This window comes from Calidris pugnax, unplaced genomic scaffold (genome assembly GCF_001431845.1).
Source record: "Calidris pugnax isolate Ruff unplaced genomic scaffold, ASM143184v1 scaffold70, whole genome shotgun sequence".
Classification (NCBI taxonomy): Eukaryota; Metazoa; Chordata; class Aves; order Charadriiformes; family Scolopacidae; genus Calidris; species Calidris pugnax.
The window spans coordinates 1999685-2027435 of NW_015090862.1; the positions used below are offsets into that span (position 1 = coordinate 1999685).

General features: G+C 39.0%; 2 protein-coding genes across 2 annotated transcripts in view; one reads left to right on the forward strand and one right to left on the reverse strand.

Moving 5' to 3' along the window:
• USP3 (ubiquitin specific peptidase 3) overlaps window positions 1–22213 on the reverse strand; it is an 89075-nt gene extending 66862 nt beyond the window's left edge. Inside the window, exon 1 of the mRNA XM_014944433.1 lies at window positions 22139–22213. The gene's annotated coding sequence lies outside the window, so the exon portion shown is untranslated. The remainder of the gene's footprint in view (window positions 1–22138) is intronic.
• CA12 (carbonic anhydrase XII) lies at window positions 124–23860 on the forward strand. Its single transcript, XM_014944435.1, has 10 exons — window positions 124–357; window positions 3543–3563; window positions 10235–10414; window positions 12895–13037; window positions 13919–14014; window positions 15695–15758; window positions 16184–16341; window positions 17377–17503; window positions 22594–22678; window positions 23668–23860. Exons 1-10 carry the CDS (start codon window positions 267–269, stop codon window positions 23750–23752), a joined length of 1050 nt encoding a protein of 349 aa, XP_014799921.1. The 5' UTR covers window positions 124–266; the 3' UTR covers window positions 23753–23860.
• The last annotated feature ends 3891 nt before the right edge of the window (window positions 23861–27751 follow it).

Consider the following 27751-nt stretch of genomic DNA (forward strand, 5'->3'; position numbering starts at 1 on the left):
TGAGGTACTGAAGAGTATGATCAGTTTTCTGAGGGTGCTGTGACCTAGAGGCAGGTCTGATTACATCATTTGTTTTGGGTTGAGTCTCAGGAGGTTTATAAAAAGCAGTCCTAAAAGGAAGGAGAGAGACAAGGGGAGAGAAGGGCAATAACTCATTAGAAGAAGCTCTGTGTGCATTCTGCTATTTGGCACACATCTACAAGAAAGTTTCTTCAGAGTGCAGAGAAACCTGTGAACGGTCGGAATATTATAAGTCTTTCCTTGAGATGTCAGTCAAGAGCTTCAGTACAGTCACAGTCACTACTGTGCTTATTTTCTTCCTAAAGATACAACTCTCAGTGCAAGCGCCGTTGAATGGTAAAGTCTTTCAGCTTTCTATTTTATTGTCACTTGTAACGTAGGGCAGCTAATGTATGAAGAAAACTGGCATCTTTTAATTATTACTATTTCAATAGCATGCTCAAAGTTGTATATTGCTGCAGTTTACAGTTGTTTGTTTGGAGTTAGTACCCTTCTTTCAATTTCTCAGAATAAGTATTCTGATGTGTGCAGGAAAAAGAAATTTGTTCTCTGATTTAGTTTGCATTACAGACTTCTTGCACGCTCAGTTTGCCTTGCTTTGTGATCTTTTTGTTTCTCATAGAATGAAGAAGAGACTGGCCCTTCTCAGCTAGTGGACGAATCACACCTTTCCCTCTGTCTGTTTATTTTTAAACCAGAGAAAAAGAATGCAATCCCTGTGAAGCACCCCATATACTAGACCTCATTCTCTTTAAATAGGGCCAGTTTCAGGAGGTCAGCGCTCCTCACTCTCTTTTTAGGAGTTAATGTTCATCTATTCAAGCTGATTATAATCCGTTTTCATCCATTCAAGCTAATTAGAATCCACCTAGTGTGATTGTATGATATGAGGGAGAATCATTGTAAAGGGTTGTGTGAGAGGACTTACTCAGCACGTATATTCATGGGACAAAAATCCTGAAGGCTGCAGTGTAATCCCGAGCAGTCAGATTCAGACAGAGCTCTGGCAAGATAAGCATTTTACCATTTTTTTTGCATGAGCTACGTAAGGGGTGGAAGTCAAACTTTCAAGGTCACCTTCTTATTTTGGGGATACATTCTCTGAAAAGTGGCTATATTCTCTAGTAGAGTTTCTCACTTGAAGGCTCCTAGAGCTTGGTGATTCCCAGTAGAACAGAATAAAGCTTGGTACTTTCCAGGTGCTTTCTCTGACAACGCAGAAGGTGTGGAAGTGAAAGGATGTGTCAAAAATTTATGTCTTACAATACATCCTGAAGAGAATGCTGGAGAATTCCTATCTAAGAATTAGACAGCCAGTACCATAAAATGGCAAGAGCTACAGCATCTGCCTGTCTCTGACATCTTCCCAAGTCAGAGACACAACTAACACAGGTTCTCACAACTAAAAGCATTCCCACTTTGCCAGCTCCCAAGTGACATTGGAAACATATTAATTCCCTGGATATCTATCAGTGAAACACAGATACTCTGGCTCTAGAAACCTCCTCTGTCATGCACGGCATGTAACTCTGTTACTCATCAGCATGAGCAGAGAGACAGGAGAGTGCTCACAATATGGAGCTGTTGATAGTTCCCTTCTCGATGTGAATCAGACACTCTATTGACTCTTCTCCTATTTTGGGAGACTGTGTGACAGTCTGCCTCATCCTCATTTCACTATCAAGCAGAATAAAGGTAATATCAACCTTGCCCATAGCAGCAAATCACTTTTGCAGCTCTACATGCTCATTCAGACAAAATCAAGAAGATTCTTGTGATCTAAGTTAAGATGAAACAAGTGGTAAATGTGCCTCAGCCCTACCTGTACTGGTTGCTATTACTGTGCACATCAGTGAAGTCATAATGGTAGTGAATTGCAGATCATCAAAATGCTCACAGGCTAAGGGAAATTTCACTTGGTAAAAGACTTTAAGCTTTCATTTATTTTTGTTCCAGTTGGCATAAACACCCAAAGTACTGAAAATCTTGACTGTTCTAACGTTGTTCTTCTAGATTATAAAAATTCTAGCTTTGACACTTCATACAAATTTTAATGGACAGTAAGAGCATGAGCAGAGAGTAGCTATTGTAGCTAAGCCAGTATTTCTTCAAATCCTGCTCAGATGAGAATGTGGCGATTTCTAAAACCTGTTGACAGTCAGTTACTGTCTTTGTGAAAGTTTTACCAACAGAATGTGCTGACCAGAGGACACAAGCATCCCCAAAACAACTGAGTAAGAGATAATCCCCTGCAGAGAGAACGGGAGAGGAGAATGGGGTTTCTCATCTTGAAATCTAAGACAGTGCATGAATTCTTCTACACGAGAAACCTGGGCACTTCAGTCAGGATGATTACACAGACCTTGTTTTGAAAATTCCAGTATAAAAGAACAAGATACACCGGTCCCAACAAACTGGAAGTGGAGAGCTGAGTGTTCCCAGCACATATCAATACAAAAGGAATAAGTACAGCTGTTTTGCACATCCCTACAAATTAATCCCAAATATTTCATACGACATTCTTTGGAGAAGAGCTGTATCTGTGACCACACTTCAGAGCATAAGAAATGTAGCCAAGAATCATGTACTGAGCAGACATGTGCATGTAAGGATAAATATTTGCCTGCATGCAGGCACGCACACACAGACACACCGAGTGTTTGCAAGACTTGTAATTCAGGACAGTTTTCTTAGCAGAAATAAAATTACATTTGCTGAGAGTAAAGATCTGCATTAGCCTGATAACCAAAACTGTTCAGGTCTGTCAGAACAAGCACCTGTAATTACAAGGCAAGCTGAATAACTGTGTAGGTTTCAGGACAAAAAAAAAATAAAATTAAAAAGAGCATGTAATGTCAAGACATTTCCAAAGACATGCAGAAACACTGTACACAAGTTCAGTTCCTTAAGCAATGGATGAATAGTAATAATTTTAACAATTTAACACTCACTTAATTCCCCAGGATTCTCAGAGTTACATGGGTTCATGTATCATACTCCCTTTTTCTAAAGTCCATTTATTCCTATCTGTTGGCAAATCCCAGAGCCACTGTACAGAAATGACTGTACATCACTTCTCAGTGTAGCAACTGGCAATTCACTGATGTTTCTCAAACTCCTCAACTAGGCATGAGGGGGTTCATTATAGCTACATCTCATTTATAGTCCTTCGTTTCCTAACCAGAAAAAAGCCAGGGATGTACCTATAAACAGAGTCTGTGGCTATTAAAAAAAACAACAAACCAAACATCCCTCCCAAAAACATGACAAAAGTTTCGCTTCAGGATTTAAGTGACCACAAGAAAGTCAAGCCCTATAGGCAGGATCACAGGGATAATTATAATCTGGACAAGAAGGGTTCGTAACCTTTAGAAGTGTCTGTTTTGCTCAACATCTGGGGCTAGAAAGACAGATAAAACTACTGCAAAATTCAGTACATGGGTTTAAGTGGCAATTTGTTTCTTTACAGAGTAAGATCAATTTCAAATATTCACAGCAATATTTTCTTTGTCTTTGAACAGGGTCAAAATGGTCTTATATTGGTAAGTACTAACTGATTTATATGTACTAATTTGTGGCTTTGTTCTATATTTTAAGGACAACGTGCCAAATGTATCTAGGTGAGAATCTACTGGGTCCACTATCTTTACCCAGGTTTGGATCTGGCTCATTGTCTTGAAGTGTCATTCATCCATCAGGTTTCGTATCTGGCTGAGTAAGAGGCAGTTATTTGGTTCTAAATTGCCTTGCAGAATGACAGGAACTTTGGCAGACTAAGACTGGCCCACAACTGCAGAAGTTCCTCACAGCCCTCTGTTTCCTCACCCATCACAGACCAGCAGCACGTTTCAGCCTAGTTCTGCAAAGAGTGTATCTCTCCCTATCCACATGGGTCTTCATTTTTATGTAGAGTCAGAGTTCAGCAAGTCACCTGTATCGTGCTACTGGCGACTCAGCTCCCTGAAAATCCCAGCACTGACAAGACAGAATAAATTATATTCAGGAAAGCAGTGTTATTGCGTTATTTTGTACACTAGTCCTTTAAGTCAGCTACTAACCCAGAAGAATCTGATGGCTGCTCAGGAAAAATCATCTAGAAATTTTTTTTTTAGTTGATCAAATCCTCTGACTACTCATTCAGAGTAGTATTTTATATGCCACATGCCCACAGAGGTAGGTAGAACTGAGAAGCTCAGGAAAAAATGCTTGCTCTTAAGCCTTTGGTGCTGCTCCAAGACAACACAAAGAACCTCTGAGACTGAACTTGCTGCTAATAACTACTCCCTTTGGCTGTGCTCCAGTTTACCTGACTTGCTTCACGTAAGCAAAACTGTCAGCTGCATGTCTATAGGTATTAATCTAACTGCCAGTATGCATACATATACTTACGTGTACATGTATACTTCACATTCTCATTAGGGAAAAACCAGCTTGACACAGTTTGAGTAACAAAAGCCTGGGTTTCCCATGTTGACCAGATGAACCTAACCCTGCTGGATAGTAAGGAAAGCAAGACTTCTACCATCGAAGTAGAAGTTTTGCCCTTCTTTCCAGGGTAATGCTTGTTTAAATCAATTACTACACCCGTTCTGAGAATTCCAGAATCAGTGTTTATTTCAGAGTATGTCATTCTCAGTGCCCAACTTCATCAATTCCTGTTAAGCACTTCCATGCTGCAGTCTGATTTCTAACATGTACTGGGGAATAGAGGGAAGGTTCACAACACAGATTCTTATTTTTTTCCTTCAACTACCGATTTTCAAATATATTTAGAAAAACACATAATAGCAAATTCAAAAAATTAAAGTGACAACTGAACTTGTACAGAATAGTCCTTTCCATATACCTGGAAAAAAGCAGAGGTAGAACACTGGTCTGCACAGAGAAAAATTGTGATTAGAGAGCCTGCAGTCAGCCAGAAAAGAGCCACTCTATACTCTCCTACTGAACCTGGTTCCTTACAGCAGCCTACACCTTCCAGCATTTACCTTTATCCCGGCAACACTTTGCAACGCCGCCCACTAAAATTAAGTCAAGAGGAAAGGAAAGGAAGTCAAGCCATTACAATTGCAGTGCAGATTGATGTCAAGATGAGGGCCAAGGTACAAGATTGAGGGTGGAGAAGTCCGGGTGCTGATTGTCACTGAGAGTTCTATTTGTTCAGTATGACAATATGTAAAACCGAATGTTGACACAGCATTAGCAGCTCAGGGCACGGTGGCAAAGCAAGATGACACTGCACATGATCATTATCTTTTCAATGCAAGTTTTCCAAAGAAATGAACATTTGGCTTGGTTATAATGGAAACTATAAAGGCTAAACCTCTGCTCTATTTGCCTCTTCCTTAGCCAAACTGCAGCAATGCTATTTATTCTTCCTGATTTCACTACTCTTGTATATAGCCCAAGAAAAAGTGCCTGGAAGAAACAGCACAGACCAGTGAGCTGGGGCATGAGCCCTCAGCCCCCTCTGGCCCAGGCTTGCTCTGTGTTCTCTGATGGGACTCTTCACCTTCTGTAAAATGGACAAAGTAGGTGAGCTGTATAATGAGAAAAGTTATTTCAGTTAAAGAACTAAAGAATTGTTCTGATGCCTCATAGCTCAGGACAGCCCGTGCATGCAGCTTGTGGCACTGTTGCTGTACGGCTGGAAGGTGCAGGCCAGAAGTCCTCTGCCCCAGAAGGGAACTGGAGACCTGGGCTCCAATTCTTTGGATTCTGGCTTTCTGCTTCTGTAATGTAAGAGGGCTGGAAAGAAATCAAAGACTAAGAATCACTCCTCAAGAGTGGACAAGCAGCTACAATGCAGAAAACTAGCTTTGCAGCCAAGTTTAAAGCAATAGTGCCAACAAAATTATTAACGTGCTTTAGCATGTGAGGAGACACAAGAGCTGTTGCAAACAGGCACCAGGCTAATTGAACTTGCAAACTCTTTAGTTTTACTGTTGCCAAATACCGTACTCCAACTCAGTGAGGTGCTGAGACCCTGTGCTAAGACCCTTCCACCTCCCCTTAGGAAATGCCAGCTTTAAGTGAACACACTAGAACATGCCCAAAATTTCTCATACAGCACTTGAATGGAATAACAGAGACAGCTACAGCCCTTGGCAATTCCTCTCTCACAAGCTTCCCTCTGGACACATATGTGGAAGACATACACATATTGGACATATGCACACAGAATACCATAACTAAGCTCTGCCCGTGCTCTGAGTGAAATGGAAACCATGTGGTCACGTTACTGTGGCAGGGAGCCTGGACTCTCAGCCTTCACTGCTAACTCAGCCCTGGGCAAACGGCAGCTACACGGCTTCCAGCTGGCTGAAAACAGGGCAGAGCGCTCTGCCCTGGCTGCAAAAATACCACAGGCATTCCCTGTGTTACTGACTTAATGCATCTTAAGACATTAGTTTACTTCAGATCAAGAAAACTTGGACACCCTGTGAGAAGCTTGAGCATTGTGAATCAGAGCAAAAGTCTGTTGGTAACACTGGTGTCTCATAGGCCTGTTTTCTTCTTTTTTTAAGTCAGTCAATGTACACATCCTGGGAGTTGACACCACTGTTGTTCCTAAAGGAACACCCGTCCTGCATCGGCCAGCAGCGCCAGGGCTGCAGGGCTGGCTGAAGGCTCAGGCATGGAAAGCTGAAGGCTGTCAAAGGAGATGATACAGTGGACACATGCAGCCACGGCGCTGAGGGTATTTTGCTCACCTCACTGTGCAGCTGGGCAGCAAGACCATCCAAAGAACTAATACTACTTTATTTACAGACATCTTTTATAAAATAGACATGAGGGCACAGCCAGGCTCAGGTTTATTTACAGCATGGTAGGGAACATGGTCCTGGAAACTCATGTTTCCAGGCAGCCCCCAGGCTGGATTTGAGCAACCCGAGTCTGCACTCCCTATAGAATTATCATGTGTTTATGGCTGCATTGGTAGCAGTGGTAGCAGGATGGGTCTTACTTCCACCCGTACCAACTGCTCCGTACCTTCATTTGCCCATTCCAACAGCTGAATGTTAGTGTTGGGTGGGCAGGACAGGCCCATGGCACAATTATGGCTCTGCAATTATTAGTCCATATGGGATCCTCATAGCAGGAAACATCACCTGAGACGCCTGGGTCTTTCCCTTTGTCACAAATGTTGTCACAGAAGTGAGAAATTAATAACTAGGATATTTTTGCAATACTTCTCACGCTAATACCTTTTGAGCCTTGTAGTACAGGCCAATCTTAATGCATCCACATGCTATTCTTTATTCAGTAGTGATCAGACAGAACCTTTGTAAACACAATGTGATCTCCACTGAATTTATCTGAATGTGCTGGCACAGAAAAAGGAAAATCTGGTTCACAATCAATCATTCATTTTCAACAGAGGTAGCTGAGAAATGCCTTCCAGCTGTGTGGTTTATCTACCATGGAAATCTCAATTTCACATATGCAAACCCAAGCAGCAGTGAGCTCAGCTCTTTGAGACAGGAGGTTTGAGGCACTGAAATTAGGAAGCCTACATGGCACGGTTTCTAGAAAAACTGGTTTTGTATCAAAAAGGGGGTTTGTTTGGCTTGGTTGGGTTTTTTTTCTAATTAAGCAGGAGTGAGAAACAAGCAAAAATGGCTGTATCTTAGAGGCCTGTGAGTGGAGTTGCAGATTTATATCAAGAAAAGGATAACCGCTAGTAAAGATCAAGGTACATAAATACTGCAATAACTACAGCTTTTTATAGAAAACACAAAAGTTTCCCTTCTGAACTCCTGACGTTGGTGTGGAAGTTCCCATACTCTGTTGCTGGCTCTTAAGGGCATTCAATTCATCCAAACAAAGTACTGGAAAAGTGAGTAGTACTTCATGACATGGTTTCCACTGGCTGGGACTAGACTTCTATTTTATACGTCAATTAAAAATTACCTATTTAATTATCAAGTTTCCAAACCTATGATATGTAATATATTAAAGTCTTCTTGCAAACTCACTATCTTATCAGTGCACAGAAAACCCAAACCTTTTAAAATTACTGAAGTCTTCTTGCAATAAAGGCTTCTCCCCAGTTTTTCTGGCACTGCTGTAGCCTTAGCTCCCTGGAAAGTGTTAAATTTCAGTGTCATCTTGCACATCAAGTTTCAATCTCAAGAAACTACCATTTCCTGGTATATCTTGATATATATTTTCTGGGGAAATATTCTTGAGTATGTATATCCCAGGGTATGGAATTTATGGAACTGTTATTTGCCAAATATATGTAGAGGATAGTGTAACAGTCTTCTATTATGTCAGCATAACATTTATTAGCTTTTAACAAGAATCTCTTCTAGATGGAACTGTTATTTGCCAAATATATGTAGAGGATAGTGTAACAGTCTTCTATTATGTCAGCATAACATTTATTAGCTTTTAACAAGAATTTCAATAACTTTAAGATAGTACCATGAAGATCTAAGAGAAGAGCAATTAATGTGAATGGCAGCAAACTGGAGTCAAAGATGTAAGTTACAGCAGCATCAAGGCCTATTTATACTGAAAAGCACTGATTGAGTCTGAGTATCCACACTGCAAACAATCTCATGTGCTAACCTATGTCTTGAATAATCTTCAGGAGCTTTGTAAGTCTGTCTTTGAGCACCAGAAGTGAATTTGCCAATTCTGTCACATGTACTGTTTAAGTCAGATTCACCTTCACTATTCATACCCTTGGAAACTTTCACATAAAAATGTGAGCCTCTAATAATGTTCTCCTGACTGTTAATTTACCTTTAGAAAACATCTGAACTTGCTTTGCCACTGATGACCCGACCTAACATTAGATTCTGACATTCACAATTCATGGAAGATGTTAACAGACTGGGGAGACTTCAAAGAAGCCACAAGGAATATTATAGGTTTGGAAAAGCAGCCTTCTAACCAAAGACTCAAGGAACTCAATCTATTTAGTTTAAAAGAAGTGAGAAACTATGTACTCTATAAGTACTTCAATGAGGAACAGAAGTACATGAACAGGAGGCTCTTCAATTTCTAAGCAAAGGATTAAAAGCAATCACTATCTAAACAAAGTCAAAGCTAGACAAACTCACAGTGTTTGATAATTACTTGTCAAGCCGCCAAGGAAAGTAATCATCCATTGGGCACTAATTAAGTATCTTTTACCTGCAATGCTGAAAGGAAGAGTAGATGTTCTTTCACTTCTGAAACATACGGCCTCCTTGAAGTAGAAATTAATTCAGGGAGGTCCAATGGCCTGTCTTACACAGATCAGGTTGGGTGATCCTAAAAGACCTTCCTGCCTTAGAAAGAATCACAATGAATCTTCAGAGTCAAGGAGAAACACAAGTTGCAAGTATCTCTTTTGGTATTTAAATCCAAATGATCTCAGCTTACAGCTTGTGAACAGCTGCTAGCTATTAATGTGTAATTAAATCAAAGGCACAATTAAAAATCTCTTGATATTATCTATCCTTTGTAGATCCTGCCTAAGGCAAAAGACTGTGATGAAGAAAAGTTTCACCAGAGTTTGAGCAAGTTATTGCAGGTCATATTATCATAACACCTTCCATTTTTGCAAGTTAGCTTTTCACTGTGGGTTATGCAATATTGCTAGATAGAGCCAGACAGTTTGTACGATAAGGAAAAGTCTGTAAGGGTCTGGCTTTCTGTGTACGGAGAAGTATGGAAACTTTTCTCTGCCAACATGAAGTCACTTCTTTCAGCAATTCTCTTCAGAAGGCTAGAATAGCTGCATTACTGTGCATATGCCTTTTACTTCTATAGAGAAAAGTAATTCATGCCAGTGAATAATCCAAATACTGTCACAGATCCAAACTCTACTTGTCACGCTTGTGGGCCCTGCAGAGAGACAGTACCATGAGGAGAGGGTGAAGGGTCCTGTGTCTGGCTGTGGTACTGCTGCCCACAGGCCTCTCCTCCTGAGCTGCCAGCCCTGCAGCTCCCCAGGTGCGTTAACATCAGCAGCACCTGAGACTGACAAAACATGGAGGGGCAATAAAGTGTCTCTATGTGAGATTTCTGTTGGCATTTGGCCCTTTTCTATCTAATGGCACACCGGAAAGATGAAATTAAGTTTTAAAAAAAAACCTCTTAAAAATACAGAAAATATGTCTTTTCCAAATTTTGGGTGAAGGCTAAAACAGGGGAGTTTTTATATTAATTGCATAGTTAAGACTTGACAAATGTGTGTCTCTGTTAATTTACACAGGTCCCGATGGAGAGAAGGCCTGGCCAAAGAAATACCCATTTTGCGGAGGAGTTTTCCAATCGCCAATAGATTTCCACAAAGATATTCTCCAGTATGATTCTAATCTCTTGCCTTTAGAATTCATAGGCTATAACGTGCCCTCCACTGACCACTTCACATTGATCAATAATGGTCATTCAGGTAAGGGAGCTCAATGACAGCAAGGGATTGCAAAGAAAAGAGTTGCTGGAGCTCGTGATTTTTTATTTAATGGGTGAACTATTTCAATTAGCAGATGAAATTAAGCCATTATGATGAAGCCTTCACATCAGCATACCTACATCTAGGGAACAGGCTAGGGAAACTTGGGAATATACTAAGTGCAAATAGATTTGCAGTAAGCCAAATTGCCTGTGGTTTTTAAATGAACTCTAAGCATGTCAAAATTAATTCCCGAGCTTTTCTTATTACTTTGGTTGGATTGCTCTGAAACAGAAACAAACTTGGTGATTCTGTTAAAAAGAGATAAACTGATAAAATATGTGTCTCTGGCATTCCAGTCTAATCAAAGCAACTCAGCTGAATTACATGAGGGAGGGAGGGAGGAAGGAAAGAAAAAACCAAAAACCTAGGAGGACCATTCTATTCTTATGGCTTGAGATAGAAACCATTTTGTGTAAGATAAGACAGGTAGATAAAAAGACACAAAAATAATTAGAAATAGCATACGAACATGCTCTCCAGTGTAGTATAAATCAAAGTGTCAGTACATTAGGTAAAAGCAGAGAAGCTGCAGTCTCATAAAGGTCTACTATATTGACACAATATACTATCCCAGTAAGCTAGTCCCACCATTTTTTGTTCCTTCCTGAAACATTTGAAGATATAGAAATAAGAACAGTTACAAAACCCCTCTTCTTTGTATCCTACTCTACTGCATAAGCAGCAAAAGAACCTGTACTATAAAACGGTCTCTGGCATGCTTGGTTAAAAGACGCCCAACATGCAAACAGCTTTTTTCCTCACTCTTTCAGTGGGGTAAACCTGCTCTGTAGAACATCATAAACCCATTCTTCAGTAAGGGCATGGTTCCCGGCTTTTCTTTTGATCAATTTCTCCATCAAAACCAGGTTGCTTTAGATTAGGAATGGCTGGAACACCCTTTTCTTGTGAACCTTCTTTTCCTAAGAGCCTTTTTTGGTCCTGAGTGAAAGATTGTGCTGTCACGCGTGAATGTATTAGGCTGATGTAAATGACAGGCAACAGGCAGAGAAGGAAACATTGTTATTGTGGACTTTAACAGTGCCATAGAGCAGGTGGAGACAGAAGAACAACACTGAGATCCTGTCCTTTACATAATAGTCACACAGGTAAAAGCAAACTACTCGTAGCGCCTACGGGATTAACATTGTCAGATCTTGACCCTTAAACAAGAAGTTAATCTGCTTCGTAATGAAAGCCAAGACAAAATACACAGTCCCTCTCATTAAAAACAGGAACTCACTTCTAAAGTCAGAGCCCTCCTAGAAAGCAGGGGACATGTGACCCACTCGAGAAACCTCACTGAGATACAAATCCTAACGCTCCAAGTAATGAAAAATGAGCCTCTGTTAGAGTGATCATTCCACCATCTGCTGCTATCTTCTCTTATGGCTAGAGAGGAAATAAGCAGGATGCTTAGTATTTTGGTACAAGTCATTCCTACATATAATTAATGTGCTTCACCGGCCAGCTAATCCAGATGCAATTACCTACTTCAGCTAGAATGAAAACAGCAGAGCTCAAAAACAACTTTTTTAGCACTCGCATAAAAATACATAGGTTTGTTCCTTCATTAAGGTTTTAAGCCTTGTTTCCCTTGCAAAACATGTCTGGGACATGCCAGAAACAAACTGCATTAATACTGGAAACTAATAAAAATAAATTTCAAAGAAATTGATCTGTACTTTACATAAACTGTTGCTACATGAAGTACCAAACTTCTCCAGTGAACAACTCAGATTCTGCTGTGTTGAGAATTACTACTAAAATTTCTACACAAAAAAAAACCCAACCCAGGCTGTCTTCCACGCCGGAGAGCATTAGTGAGCAGAAGGGAAGGCAATGCATCCAAAGGCCTCCCTGCAGCATGTCAAGAGAGGAAATGCTAGTTCTTAAGGCCTGCGATTATCGTGCTGCTTGACATCAATGCTCTGGGGGGAGCAGGAAGTTTATTTGGTTTTGCCATATGCTCCTAAAAGATTAAGAGGCAGAGGAGTTCAATATAACAAGAGTTTAAAAATACCATGAGAAATATTAATTTATTAACCATTATAAGGGGACTGAAAGAAGGCACATGAATCTAAGTTTTGCTTTGACACGTCAATAACTCTCTCCGATAAGACTGAGATAATTTTGCATTCAGGGAGAAAAAAGATTACCATTAGTATCAATTCTCACATTCAGTTCCTTTAGTTTAAAAAAATAGAAAAAGAGTACATTCTAAATTCTCCTGAATTCCCTATGAAGGGTAAATGTCAACTGAAGTGTGTATCTCCTACCACAGACTGAGATAGATTTGAGTTAAGAATCTGCTTTGTTCACGCTCGATACATAATACACTTAGACACAGTATTTTTATTTGCCCTGTGCTTGAAAGCTGTGGTATCATTTAATCCCATCTGGTTTTGGTCTGCTCACAGTGAAAATGTATCTGTCGCCTACTATGTACATCAGAAACCTCCCATTTGAATACACAGCATCTCAACTTCACCTGCACTGGGGAAACAGAAACAAGTCAGAAGGCTCCGAGCACACAGTCAGTGGGAAGCATTTTGCAGCAGAGGTAAGACAAGCTCAGATCAGGGAAAGAAACAAAGAAGGTTGGGAAGGTCCCACAGATCTCCAAGGTGGGATCTTTATCTTGCGTATATGACTCTAAAAGGCTGCAAGGTTGTAATCCAAGGGTTTATGATCTGGTTATATACTAAGAAAAAAATGCATTGTGCACTGGATAAAGGATGGACTCTGATGTACTGCCGCAAGTCAGAGAGAATTTAGGGGGCACTGGGTCACTTGAGTAATTGCAAGCAAATTGCTACATATTTGACACCTTGATTCTTCTCTGTAAACCAGGTATACCTTTTAGCTGTACGACATTGCTTCTCTGTCTGCCTTCACTCACCTCCTTCTATCCAGTGAAGAACTATTCGTTATCTTTTCTAATCCTATATTATGGATTTGGGAATAGATTTTGAAAAGCAGTAACAATCGGATATTTACCCCCAAATGATTACAAGATAAATCTGTCAGAATAATTTGCTTGCATAACAGCACCTTAGAAATCTGTTTCTTCTCTAGTTACATTTAACACTGATTTTGCATTCTAAGCATCGGAGAGCCCCAAGAGTGCTAAAGTGTTAGTTTTTCATAAAAATTTACTACTCCTACAGTCAGGATGACTTGAAGCTTAAGTGATTGATTCTCTTCCCCCCAACTCCCCCGTTATGTAGAGGGGGGGTAATTCTGCTACAGCGTGGCTGGGAGTGGGAGTCCTGGACCTTTTGCTTTTCTCTAAAAAGATCTTACCACTACACCCAGAAATCACTGAAGGATCCCATTGTATTGTCTTAGCCCGAGGTTACCACACTGCTCCTTTTTAGCTGTGAAGCAGAAATGTCAGTATGCCCCAGACATTACCGTAACATAGTATCTCATTCTTTGTAGCTGCATATTGTACATTACAACTCTGAGAAATATCCAGATGTAACAGCAGCAATGGACAAATCTGACGGACTGGCGGTTTTGGCTATTCTTCTTGAGGTAGGATGCTGGACCCTCTTTTTTTTGTTTAGAATATGCTTTCAATCACTAAGTCACCGGAGACATTTAACATACAAAATTACCTAGATTATTCAGTGATGGTGTGGCTGAATAAAGGTTCTTCCTTTTCTCTTTCATGAAAAAGGGTCAGATTCCAGCAGCACATAGCTCAACAGGAACAAATTTTAAGAAAAGAGGAATTCTGAATATTTCCTTGTGATTTTCAGCAAATTCACTTGAGCTATGTAAAATCCATTTTTGCATTCATTTACAAACTAAGTATTAGTAGAGTTTATCAAACAGCAGACAACAGTGAATTTCAAGGTCAGTCAAAACTGCCTATTGTGGCATGAAGCAGTTTTAACACAGCAGAGAGGCAGAGGCAGTCACAGCCCTGGCTTTGGCCACTGTAATTAGGATTTGACCACAGTCTTCAGGTCGCAAACTTCCCAGATTCTTTGAATCACAGCTTACAGTAAACAAGTACATTCAGTGCCTTTTTAAGATGACAGAAGGACAGCTTTCCAATTTTCCCCTCTAAAGCCCCACATACAAGCAATTAAAGATAATGACAATCTGAAAGAAAAATTTTTAGAAGCTTATACATATATAATTCTCCTTTTTCTTGAAGATTAAACTCTTCAATAAAATACCTATAAAGATGATTTTAAAATGTGAGGATTTTCCGCAGCTTAAAAAGAAACTGAAAACACTCAGATTTTCACATTTCAAAAAAGTGAATATGTTCTAGTTAGCAAACAAAGGTCTAATTCTCATTAGTATTATCCAAGCTCACTTCCTAGCAGCTCTAAGACTTTGACAATAATTTTGTGTTAAATTTAAGTTCATTTGGAAGTTGCAGCTGTGAAAAGTGTCAGAGTATTGTATCTTATGCTAGGAAATCATACTGGGATTCTGGTTATTTCTAAGCAATGGTGTTTAAAAATCAAATAAGAGAACAATGAAGATTAGGTCTTTGAAAAAGTTTCAGACAGCTGGTGGCTATTACAGTTGATCTAAGGCTACCAGTTTACTACGTTGTCTGGTTGTCAGAGGAGTTGCTAAGCACCAACTCTAAAGAATTCATAAAAAAGGCATTGATTATTAGACTGAAAAGCTGCTGGTAGCAGTTGAAAAACATGGTCTTGTTTGATAGTTGAGTTATAGCCCTTGCCAGCCGCCCTGCGGTACCCAATAGTGTCATTCTTTATCTTCCTGGACTGTGAGGAGCAGCAGACTGAAAAATATTTGTGGGTGGAAAAATGTGGCTTTGAGCAGAAACCAGTAGATGATGTGAGAAGCCTGTCAGTTGAGAACTTATGCCTGCAATGTTCCCAGAAGAAATGGTTTCTCTTCATTTGCACAGCATGCTCAACAGGCAAGGGCAATAGGGCCTTTCAAGTGCACACAAGAGGTCTACACTGCAGTTGTTAAGACAGCATTATGGCAAAGCAGCTCTAATGGCTCTGGAGCAAATAAGAGCATTACTGGGGTTCCAAGAACAGTCTTAATGTTTTGAGTAAAAAGAATACTTACACCATTCTATTATATGAATATCTGGACAGTGGGGATGCCTTATGACAGAGGCTGTCATACACTTCTGTCTGCTGTGTGCAGAAGTAAAGACTCATATTCAGAAGACGGTGATTTGCACAGCTGTTAATAACCTCCTCATTACAGATTGGACCCTTCAACCCATTCTACGAAAAGATCTTCAGGCACTTCCGGAATGTGAAATACAAGGGTGAGTGGCCGTGAGCCTGCAATTGGATTGAGAATGGCTAAGAGTCACACTGAGAGGGATTGAACTCCTTGAAGAAATAGTCCAGAAAACCCAGGCAAACCTGTCACAAACTGTGAAAGACTTATAAATGCAGTGCCTTTCTATGAAGAGCGTATGGCTGGCATGCACCAAATGTTTTTGACTGGGCCTTATTTCTTGCACATGATGTTTTTTCGTTAATATGGCCACAGTTTATCTTACAGAATTCTGATTTAGTATCTAAAACAAGATTCCTTACTAAACTGACATAATATTTGTTAAAATGTATTTGTTTTTTCCTAGTGATATGACTAAATGCCTCCTACTTAATGAAAAGCAAATTCACTTCACTGGTACACTACCTGTGTAGTAATGATGCAGCATTTAACACGAATCCCCTATTTTAGATCAGATGGTCCAAGTCCCTGGTTTCAATGTTCGAGAACTGCTTCCTGACAGACTGGATGAGTATTATCGCTATGAAGGATCCTTGACAACTCCTCCTTGCTACCCTAGTGTTCTCTGGACAGTTTTCCGACACCCCGTTAAAATTTCACAAGAGCAGGCAAGTTTCAATACAGCATATGTTTTCTGATTGGTGTCTGCTTAAGAACAGTAAACACATATTCTCATTTCCTGGATTTCTCTTGCATTCCTGTACAATTGAAAGATGATCATTGTTAAAATCCTCTAAGTGGGAAGAATTTCAAAGAACTGACATGAATCAATATCCTATTCCATTTGTGGTTAGCACATTTTCAGAATCAGAATAAATAAAGGACAGACACCTGCATAGCCATTAGTATAGTATCAGCTTGAAAAGTCACCATCAGTTGAGATTAATTTCTATTTTCACTATGTACTTACTCCCCGCTTTGAGTCTTTCCATGAGTCACTTCAAGATAATTTTTGTTCAGGATTCATGTCTGAACCCTGTTCACTATACTTTGATCCTATGGTAGGTTAGGTAGAGGTTAAGTTTCTAAAAAGCACATGATGTGTTATTTGTCAATCTTGAATCCCCTGGCTTTTCTCCAATTTATGTTTTTTGTGCTCACCTAATTAACTTTTTTTGTTCTTATGTGGCCACTTACATAGCCTATAAACTCCCAATCACTATCTTCTGATTCACCTAATTATAAAAACAGGAGAAAAACATTATTATCAAAATCTCTGCTTAAATTACTGCACGCTCCTTGTTATGAAAGTCCATTCTTAATTTTGTCCACTCTGCCAGATCACGTTTTTACCAAAGTAGAGAGTTCTTTCATAAAATAGCTTTTAGTACTGCTTAGGAGATTCGTGCTATGGAGAACATGCTGCAAAGGGTCACTATCTTTCCTTCCATCCAGTCTTCCTGGCGGATGGATCCTCACTAAGCAAGATTAATTTTATGAGGATGCAAACAAAATACAGGTATGGGTTTGGAGATGCCACACTGTTTACACATTATTCTGTATTTGGCTCACAGCAGTGTAAGACTTAAGTATTACTTCATTACTTAACTCTTCCCTTTGACTTAAAACACACTCTCAGTGATCCTACACTGGGGTTGCTTTTTCTGTATTCTGGGAGCTGAACAGGCTGCTTCCCTCTACAGTTATTGGCACTGGAAACAGCCATGTACTGCACAGAGAGTGATGACCCAGAACCACTGGAAATGGTCGACAACTTCCGAAATGTTCAGGAATTTCATGAAAGGCTGGTTTTTATCTCCTTCCGTGAAGGTAAGCTGTATGAATACTTCTATGCAAAGAAACAGTGCACAGTGATTTGTGTAAACTTGAAAGTCCTGTTGTACTTTACCACTACAAAAATACAAAAATCTCATTTTCCCATAGTTCACTTTGTTCCATTTCCTTCTCTTACCTCATGATTGCACGGGCAACTGTCCAAGAATAAGGTACTCATGAAGAGTACATAAGAAGGTTATTTTCCACAATGAGTATCAGGCAAGCCCTGCAACCCTTCTGATCAAAGGCAAGGAGATAAGAGAAGGAAGACATGCTTGGCCTTGTCATGCTTAGCAGAAATATTTGCTGTCACTCCAAACACTAAACAGTTCTCTGCGGCTGAGCTGTTTCAGTCAGCGTAAGTGCTCAAGCTGGCCTGGTCTCACCAGTGACATTTGCTGGTGTCAGCAATATCAGGATTGGTTTTATGCTGACCACACATTTAAAGGGAATCATAACTTTGCCTTTTAGTGAGACTGTTTTGGGGAAACTACATAGAATCAGAAGAGGTTCTTGAGGAATTCAAACTTGACAAATAGAAATAATTCATAACACTGGATTGTATTATCCAGGGTTACAAATGAAAAAAATCACGATCTTATGAGGAAGAACTGATTTGAAAGCTTATTTACACAGTGTTACACAATGACAATGCATAGGTTAGGAGGGAGGAAGGAGGTTGCACAAAAACCTGCATATGTGGTGAGAAGCTGAGCTGTGCCATACAGTAAGGCATTCACATATATTGTTTATGCTAAATATATTGTTCCACTTTCTGTGTTGTCTTGCAAAAAAATACTTTCAAGCAGTTGTAAAGCTGGCACATACACTGAAGCGATGTGAAATACTATAGCCACTATACTATTTGAAAGTGAGAGTAAAAGATTTTTGAAAGAAAAAGTAGACTTCACAAAAAAGACTGGTCAAGCAGTAAACTTTTAAAACAATAAAACATGTTAGCACATGACTTGAAATTTGCCTGCTAGTCTCTTCACTGTGTAGATGAAAGAATGGAAAACAGGAGTTGTCTGTATTGGGAAATTTCACACAATAGCCACTGCAGGGAACTGCAGGCAAACTGCAGTAGCTGTTCCTGCCATTCCCCTCTGCAGACACTCCCTTTCATAGTATATCTTTTCTAATACAAAGCTATAAAGAAGGAAAGTGAAAATTAGAGATCAGCCAAAACAAATCCCAGACAAAACATTTCTCTGAAATCAGAGACGATTTAGAATTGTCATCAAAAGTTGGCTGGTCTCTTTGTCACATTAGCTGCATCAAAACTTACAACTGGAGCAGTGTGGAGCATCAGCAGCATTTGGCCCTTATTTGAAGGAAATCTCCATCTTTGAGATAAAACCCTGAGACAATTTCAGAAGTCATTCCGTGGCTGGGGACCATATCAGTTCTCATGGAAACATTGTAAAATCTTTCTAAGGCTTCCCATAAGAGGAACATAATTCTACCATGAAGTTTCTTTTGAGTGCCTTCTCTGGAATTATTGCACATAACTTAGTAATTATTTAAATAAGTATGTTGATGCTATTGTCCATGCTACTTAAGCACATTTCTTTCATTGAGTTCTAATGTTTTAGACCTTCATTTCTCTCTATTTTTACTGAAGTAAAAATTTTTAACTGTTCTGAGCTGACTGACTATATGGCTTGAACCACAGGAAGCCATAACTTCCTACTCTCCAGCTCTGCTTCATATCTCTATGTTTCATAATCTCCAGAGCTCCAGTGACAATGCAGCAAAAGCCTCCCTATCAATTTATCAGCTAAGAAAACTGATTTGTTTGTATACTGTTGGTAACAAGTGGAAACCTTTTTTATTGACTGCAATATGAGCAGTCAGGTTATTTCTGTGACTATATATAACTCCCAAACAGGGCATACACAAGTCACACTTGGGATTTTGCTGGTTGTTTTGTTCCTTGATTTCTCATTGTATACCGTATAAAGCCATAGTCATAATATTCTATTCTATACTCATGCCTCTTATCAGGTCCCTATGCCACCACTTGCAGATTATAATGGATGGTGAACCATGCCTCAATTTAATCTCATTTTAAAATGAGTACTTTTCTTGTCACTAGATTTACTAGATCATCAACAATCTTTATGAGCCTCATGATTAATATACAAACTGGTATTAGTTGCACAAACAATATTTTGAGTAAACTAAAAGACGGCTAAAGAGTGAAAAGAGGAATGAACCAGAGTATGTCAGTCCTTTTTCTGCTTTTGTGGCCAACTAGAAATATCCCTGTCCTCTGTGACATTCTTTTATGACCAGAAAGAGGGTTAAAACTTTCTTCCCAAACGTCCAATCTCAAACACTGGCTACCAGCTAGAGAACTAACTGGGTCCAGAATGGCTGTTTCCGTAATCCCCTTCAAATCTCTGCTCAAGTCAGATTATGTACAATGATTTTAAACAGCAGAATCAGGATTTGCAATACAGCTGCCAAGTGTCTGAGACTGTAAGGCTTCCTCTGTGGGGTCTTTCTTAAATCCATGCACAAACCATCCACTATAGCAATGTCACTGCAGAAACACTTACTGAAGTAACATAAATTCTGGAGTAAGCAGCTACCTCACATTTAAGACCAGTTCACCGTGGACTCCTAGAGATCCATCTTTTACTTTTTCTACCCTCTCAATTCGTGCAGATTCAATACCTGGTAGTCTTGGCAAGGGTATATTGCTGATTGCTAACCGCATCTATGATTTTCTGAATCAGACTGGTCAGCCAGAAAGGGGAAATGCAGTTTTCCATCTGTTTCTTAAGCTGACCTTTCAGCACTTGACTACCTTCTTACTGTAAATCACACTCAATGCTTAAAAATAAAAGGTAGAGAGTTACAATCCATGGTCCCAGTAACTGAAAATCAGATACTATGCTTTTCATCCAGGAATCTCTAAACACTTCACAGAAATAGTGTAAGCATTATTATTTCCATCTATGGGGGAAAATTTGACCCAGATGTGACTTTCTCAAAATTGTTGCTGTGAACCAGTGCCAAACCCAAGAATAACATTTGGCTCTCCCTCTATTAAGCCACATTATTTGGCTCCCACGCAGAGGTGACACCAGCTATAAAAGCATTTTCAATGTATCTTTAAAGTTGGCATGATTTACCAGAGTTGAATTGTATGGGTTATTGCCCATCCTGCTGTTCTCACCCAAGAACTCGTCTCTATGGCTACAAAAGGCATTGCTGAGTGCTACTTTAACAGAAACCCCATTCAGTCTAAGTACATTTAATTACAAAAGCTCATTGACTCCATCAGTGAACCATAGAAAAATGTTCTACCCATTTCAAAAAAGGTATTCATCAATCACCCCTGTAATCTCACATTCCACTTACTACGGTCACAAAGGCTCCCTCACAGGTGCAGCCCCTCACCTCAAAGTAAAAAAGAAAAGGTACAATTAACGTGCACCTGGTTGCTGGCTGCAAGTGCCCAGCCTGATGCAGCCAGCTGTGCCACAGGTAGGATCAGGGCATGTTTGTTAAGAAGGGAAGGAGAGGCCGTACACAGAATCATGGCTTGGGACAGGCAACGATAGAAATTTGTGAAAGAAATCCTGTTGTGCACACAGTAAGCCCCTATAAAGCAGGTTTTCAGATTAATTTTTCTGCCCTTTCAATGACAAGGGCTTCCATCTTCACCCGAGCACAGATGCCACAAGATGGGGCCGTTGAGCTGTGTGTTGTATCAAAAATGCAAACTGTTCCATCATCCACATTTTGATGCCAATAATTAAAATGCAATGTCATACTCACTATTAACAAGTACTACATTTCAAAATGTCTCTAATCTTAACGGATTATTCAGCAAAACTCAAACATGTCTATAATGTATTTTGCCTGTCAGCAATCTATTCCAATGAAATCAGTTTCACATATACACAGCTGAAATTTATTACAGTGTTCAAACCTTCCTCTGCCCACAAGTTAAATGAGAACTGGTGTCTAGTTTTGATTATAGCACCGTGCTGAAATACTGTCTAACTAAATTTTGCAAGAATGTCTTTTCATCAAACAGAAATGCCCCCTACCCTTCCTCTTCAAACTATAAACTGTTTCTACAATTATCTATTTGGTTTTATACTTTTTTGTCCATTTGACACACCTATTTTACTATAAAAAAACTCTCCTTTTTTGAAATACAGTTTTTCTTCAACTCCATGGATTGCAAGTTTCTTCTAATCAGTTGGACTTAAAATTAATAGAGAATCTAATGTGTTAAATGGGATTAGGTTAAACTCCACCTTGTAGACTTGTTTTCTCAACAGCTGATTTAATAAAAGAAAATATTTAGATGGAACACATGAAACCTGTCAGTTTCACTCCCAAAGGTTCTGATCTTGCTTAGAAATAATTTCATTTCATAAAATATAAAAAACAATGTGTAAATGAATTCTGAAAATGCAGTTAAATAAAGAGTGCTCACCTTCAGGATCTTTGGGAAGTCCAAAATAAATAAAAAAAAAACTTTCATTGACAAATTATATATGAAGGTCATTATCAAAGACGGCATTATAATGGTAATTCTTAACGTCTCAATGCAAACATGAGATCACTCAGTTCTTCATACTAATATCCCGAATTCATTCTTACCTTCTTAGATGCCTTTAAGCAACGTTCTCAACAACAAAGCATGTCACTCTTCAGCTGTCCACATTCAACAGTGTTCTGCCTCGAAAAAACAAAAGGCATCAAATTTTAACATCTTAGTTGCCTGGGTTTAATTCTCCAGTTTTGCTTACACTCTCTTATACATTATAGCATTGAAATCCAAAGACTGATCTGCTGTGCCTGTGCCTGCATGTTGGCTTTGCGACTTCAGTGGGTGTCTAAATGCACAGATTGTGAACTGTGGATCCAGTTGTGGGATTAGGACCTTCCAGTAGACATCTATGCAAAGTTATCCATTCCATAATTGGAAAGTGGTATGAGCAGGCTGTAGGAAAGTTGCAGATGCAGAATGCAAATGTTATGACGGATTAGAGACTAACCTTCTCCTCTCAAGTAAATTGAATTCACTGTTTCATATGCTTTCCTTCTTTTCCTAGGTTTTGTTGTTTCTGTTGTGACAGGCTGCATTCTGGGAGTTCTCATCATTCTTGCAGTAGCCTTCTGGCTACTGAAGAGGAAAAGGTAAGATGTCCGGCGGTCACATCACAGGCAAAGAAGTCAAACCAAATTTTCCTTCTCACACAAAGAAGAGCTTGTTTGTCTGAAACCTTGTACATTTTTTATAGTGGTGATGTTTGATCTTTTATAAGATACAATCTCTTCCTACAAGCTTTGATCTGTTTTTATCACTATAGATATTATTTCTCCTATATCATGTACTCTAAAGTAATTCTATTTTACTGACAGCAAAATATGTTTATATGGCTACTCGCTGCAACCTTTGTGCCACAGGGGCCACCATTCTGCCATTGTAGGAATGGTTGGTTTTGGTGACAAGCAACCATATAAGGCTGTTTTTCCACAAAGTAATAATTACTGGAACAGTGCTCATGTAAACCCCTTAAAAGATACACGGACAGGAAATAGGGAATTGTATGTGAGTACCAGGGAGAACACAAAACCAGTTTCCACTCTCTGTACAGACTGCTCCCCCAAGCCGTTAGGAAATGAGAGTCCCTTTCCAAGAGGTGGACAAGCAGGCTGCGTCAGTAAGAGACTCACCCAGTTTTTATGTTTCTCAATTGCCATTTTTTCTTATTCTTTTTGCTAGCACTGCTTCTCGAATTCTTTCATTTCTTCCTAGAATAGTAATTAAAACAAAAGGGGAACAGAGTTTTAGAAAAAAACTCTCCCAAAGGTCACATCATTTAAGGGGAAGAAATCTGTACTGACAAGAGATCATTTAGCCAGACTGTTTGCCACCAACGCCAAATTTTTGAAAAAAGACTAAAATTACAAACCTTTCTACAGCCTGACTCCTTTGCAACCAGCATTGATTCTGCCACACAGAATGTCTTCTCCTGAAATATTTCTAACAATAAGCTACTGTGACATTTGCACTGGTACAGAGAAAAATAATCTCATGCACGCATAATGGGCCATTTTCAGTAACCAGTGGTGCTTTTTCTTCATTGGAATTACAATTATTTAATACATTTGTTTTATTTTAGCTGCAAAAAGGGAGGTGAAGACAACAGAGGAGTCATCTACAAGCCAGGCACGTACAAGGAGGACAAAGACATCTCCAAACTTTGATGCCCTGCTCTGCCACAACAGCCCCTTTTCATTCATTGCACTGATTTATTTTGCATTGGTGGAACACATCTCTTGTTCTTGGCTAATGATAAGAGTGTTCTGAAAACATACAAGCCAAAAGTTTTCTGTAGCCCTTGTTCTCTTGTTTTCCAGGGAGATATGATCAGTGAATACTCCTGAGCTAAATTCCTCACCACATTCTTTTTATGTTTGCTGCTTACTGAGTCTGGGTCTTTTAATTGATTTTACAGTTAATCCTAAACTCCAATTTTATGGTTTGTTTAGCACAGATTTTCCCACAGGTATTCAAATCTGAAGACACTCATTAAGCTACAAGCACTCTCCCCTGCTAAATCAAGGTATTGGGTTTAGCACCATGAATATAAACAAGGCAAAGAGCAATGTGTATTTGAGATCAGAATTTGAACTGAATTTGAACTAGGTTGTCCAGCGGACACAGTTTTTAAAATCACAGCAAATGATGCCAGTAGATGCACCAGAGGCTTTTAACAGAAATATTAGAGGAAAAGACAAGTGTAAATGCAATGAAAGCCACATGGATTGTTAAAAGGGTTCAAGCCCAGGAACTCAGTGCTGAAAAAACACTACTGCCAGAGGAACAGCTCACTGTCCAGTTATTACACAGCCTCACAAATCTGTTATGGAGGTCAGCCTCTGTCTGTCAATGGAATTAGAGAAGCGTCTTGTCTTACTATCCTGCTCTTATTTATAGTGTGTGTATGAATGATGTGGAGATACTGTAGCTGCTGCTGCTTTTAAGCAGACTTGCCATTTTATCATGAAATCTTGATTGATTTTACAGTAGATATTACAACTGCAAGTATACAATAGATGGTTTCACTGATTTAGTTCTCTGAATTTAGCGATTTAATTATTAGAAAGCAATCAAAATTATTTTTTCCAATCTCATAAACTAGATACTTTTGAGTCTTATTATGCATTTTTGAAAGCAAGAAGCATAAACCCCTGTTTCCACTGAAGACAACATGAAAATGTCACTGACTTCAGGAAGAACAGCATTTAGCCACCCTAGCCCCAGCTGTATACAGAACTCCTCTTGAATTTGACATCTAAAGCGAGGGTCTGAAATGCTTGTACTGCAGTAACTGAACTTTACAACTGAACAATCTGAACTTTATACTTCAATCCATTTTACATTCAGTAACACCACCACCACACTTGTGATTTTAAATAAATAAATTCTTATTGTATGTGTTTTCCCCTTTTAAGACGGCAGATACATACTTATGTTTTAGATTCTTATGCTTCCACCTCCAAGAAAATTGTTTGATGCCAAAAGCAAGCTTTTGAGTGAAAGAAGAAATAACTTATCAACACTTATTTGAAATTTAGGAGCATAAACTTACAACTAAGTACACTGCATTTGCCAGCATTTTTATCTCTCATAAACAAGCACATAAAGATCATTTTGTTGAAACGTTTGAAGTTATTTAAACAGCAGCATTTGTGTGCTACTGGGAACATTACTTACTCTTTGAATACAGGTGTTTAGAGACACCTGTATGGTTTCTCATATTTCTTCTAGAAGAGTAACATTTTAATTAGTATTTTAATCTTCAGCTGAGCTGATTCAAAACATCGATCAATTACTCTCTTTTGCACACAACATCCTCGGCATCTGTAAAAAGCAGCATAAAAACCTCAGTCAAGAACCATACACTTACTGTGAGGAAAAGTCTCATGTTACATATTACACATTAGGCAAAAAATACCTACTTCAGAACTATTTCTTAAGCAAAAGAACAAACTGAAGAGGCATTCACGCAAACAATATTCCCGCTCCTCCCACTTGTAACACTAATTGCATGGTGTCCTCCTATGAAATCCATGCTGCCTTTGAAAACACAAGCACATGGGAATTTTCATTTTTCGTTAATATTGTATTACCAGTTTGCACTGCCAGTGGTCTCTAAGCTGAAAGAATCTAAACCCATATGTTTTCTGGGCTCTTCAGCCACTATCATCTCTACTGAAGTATCACATTATTTTAATACTTTCCAGAACATTTCTTTCATCATTCTTACATGCACAACATTTCAGATGTCTAGAGAAATCAAGCTTGATCAGAAAGACAGATGTAGTGAACACACTACCATATTAAATTAAAACAATTTACAAAAATTACAATTCACTCCTTTTTAAATGGAATGACCCATTTTTGAGGCTCCGATACCAGAAATGAAGCCTAAATACCTTAAGCCAGAAAAGAAGTGAAAGAGTTAGATGCCAGAAGGGGTGTAAAGCTCTCCTTCCATTTCCCTGTGAAGGAATTCCCTTGTGTTACAATGCACCCATAACATGACTAGATAATCTCAAATCCAAACTCAAGAGTATTCACTTCCTGTAAGCAAATATGAATATCCTCACAGAGGTGCTTTACTGACTGCCTTACTTCCTGGTTAGCTCAAGAATTTCTCCTCTCAGGAAGAGGTTATCAAAATAGCAGCTACCAGGTTTTCTTTTTTTTTTTCTTCAGAAAGGAGAACTTAGCATTTCAGGACATCCTATCATAGTTTATATAACAAAGGTTGAAATCAAATTGGTCCAACTTTGTCCAAACTGGCTAAAAGGTGTGTATGGTGGGATCATGACAAATAACTTATTTTTAAATGAACAGTGTACAACACATCTCGCACAACTAAGTGCATTTCAAAATTTGCTCAGGAAGCATTGAGTCACAAGAAGTTCTGCATGTATCATATCTAATGTACAAAAGCAACCCCCAAAGAATTACTTTTAATATATACACCTAAAAGTTAATGGCCAGTAAAAGCAAATTTTAACTTCTGAAAAATTGTATTAAATAGAGAAGCTTAAAAAAAAAAAAAAGGCTTCTTGACTTCAGCTACAAAAGTGAAAGAAAATGGAGCTTGTTTGCTATTGCCAAGCTTACGGTGTTCAAGTAAAATTTTAATTTCATTAATTCTGTAGCAAGATCAATACATTAATTCTCATCTAAGTTTAAGACCTAGCCCTCAACTTTAAATCTGTTATCTGTAGTTAAACATATACATTTAATATTGAATCATTTGTCTTATTGTTGCAGAAAGCTGCAGCTGAACTCTTAAGTCCTCAGATGTAGGGTATCCATGAGGAGGTCTGAATTCTGCATCTCAAACAGCTGCCTGACCAAAAAACAAACTATGAAGTAAACAAATATTTTTTTCCTCCCCTAGAAGGTATCAGTTGCTCTAAATGCATAGAGACATTATAGAGGATATTGGACACTATCTGAGATGCTGATGAGCTAAAAGGAAGTCACTGTCCCTGCATAACAAGCAGCATTTCAGAGTCTGCAGGGAGCACCTGCAGTGAGGAAAGTCGAAGACCCCAGGAGGATCAGGGTAACAAAGGACAGTACTTTGGTACCTTCATAGTGAGGATGCAGGGAAGTCTGCAAAAATAAAAATACAGATAGTTCAAGCAAGTAGCATCCGTTTGTACCTCTGCTCATTTTATAGTGGTCTGGTAATCTGCCCCACTTTCCACTTCTCTAACAGTTGAGACTTTAAAGAAATGAAACTGATTGGTGAACTAACGAGACCCGATGCCATCAGGAGGCTCAGAACAATCATCACCACTGCCAACCATTGCTTTTTTATTATTTTCGAGTAATCAGATTTTCTGAAATCCTAAAAGGAAACTGCAAAATAGTTATTCTTACACATGGAGCGTATTTTGAAAAATCAGTTTGTGACTTAATTATGGTGTGGGGTTTTTTAATCACAAATACAGGTTGGGACATAAAAATTCAAAAAGACACTGTGGGGGGGGTATTATTACCTTGCAAGGAATATTTAAATCTTATTAACACCTTCAATTAATTTTATTTTCCTTGGTTTCCTTCTACTTAAACAAAGTCAAAGATCTTCCTTCATCACTAGAAAACGTAAACTGGAGCTTAACCTACCCCACAGACCTCTTCAAAAGAAGGCAATATTTATATGTTCTACATTT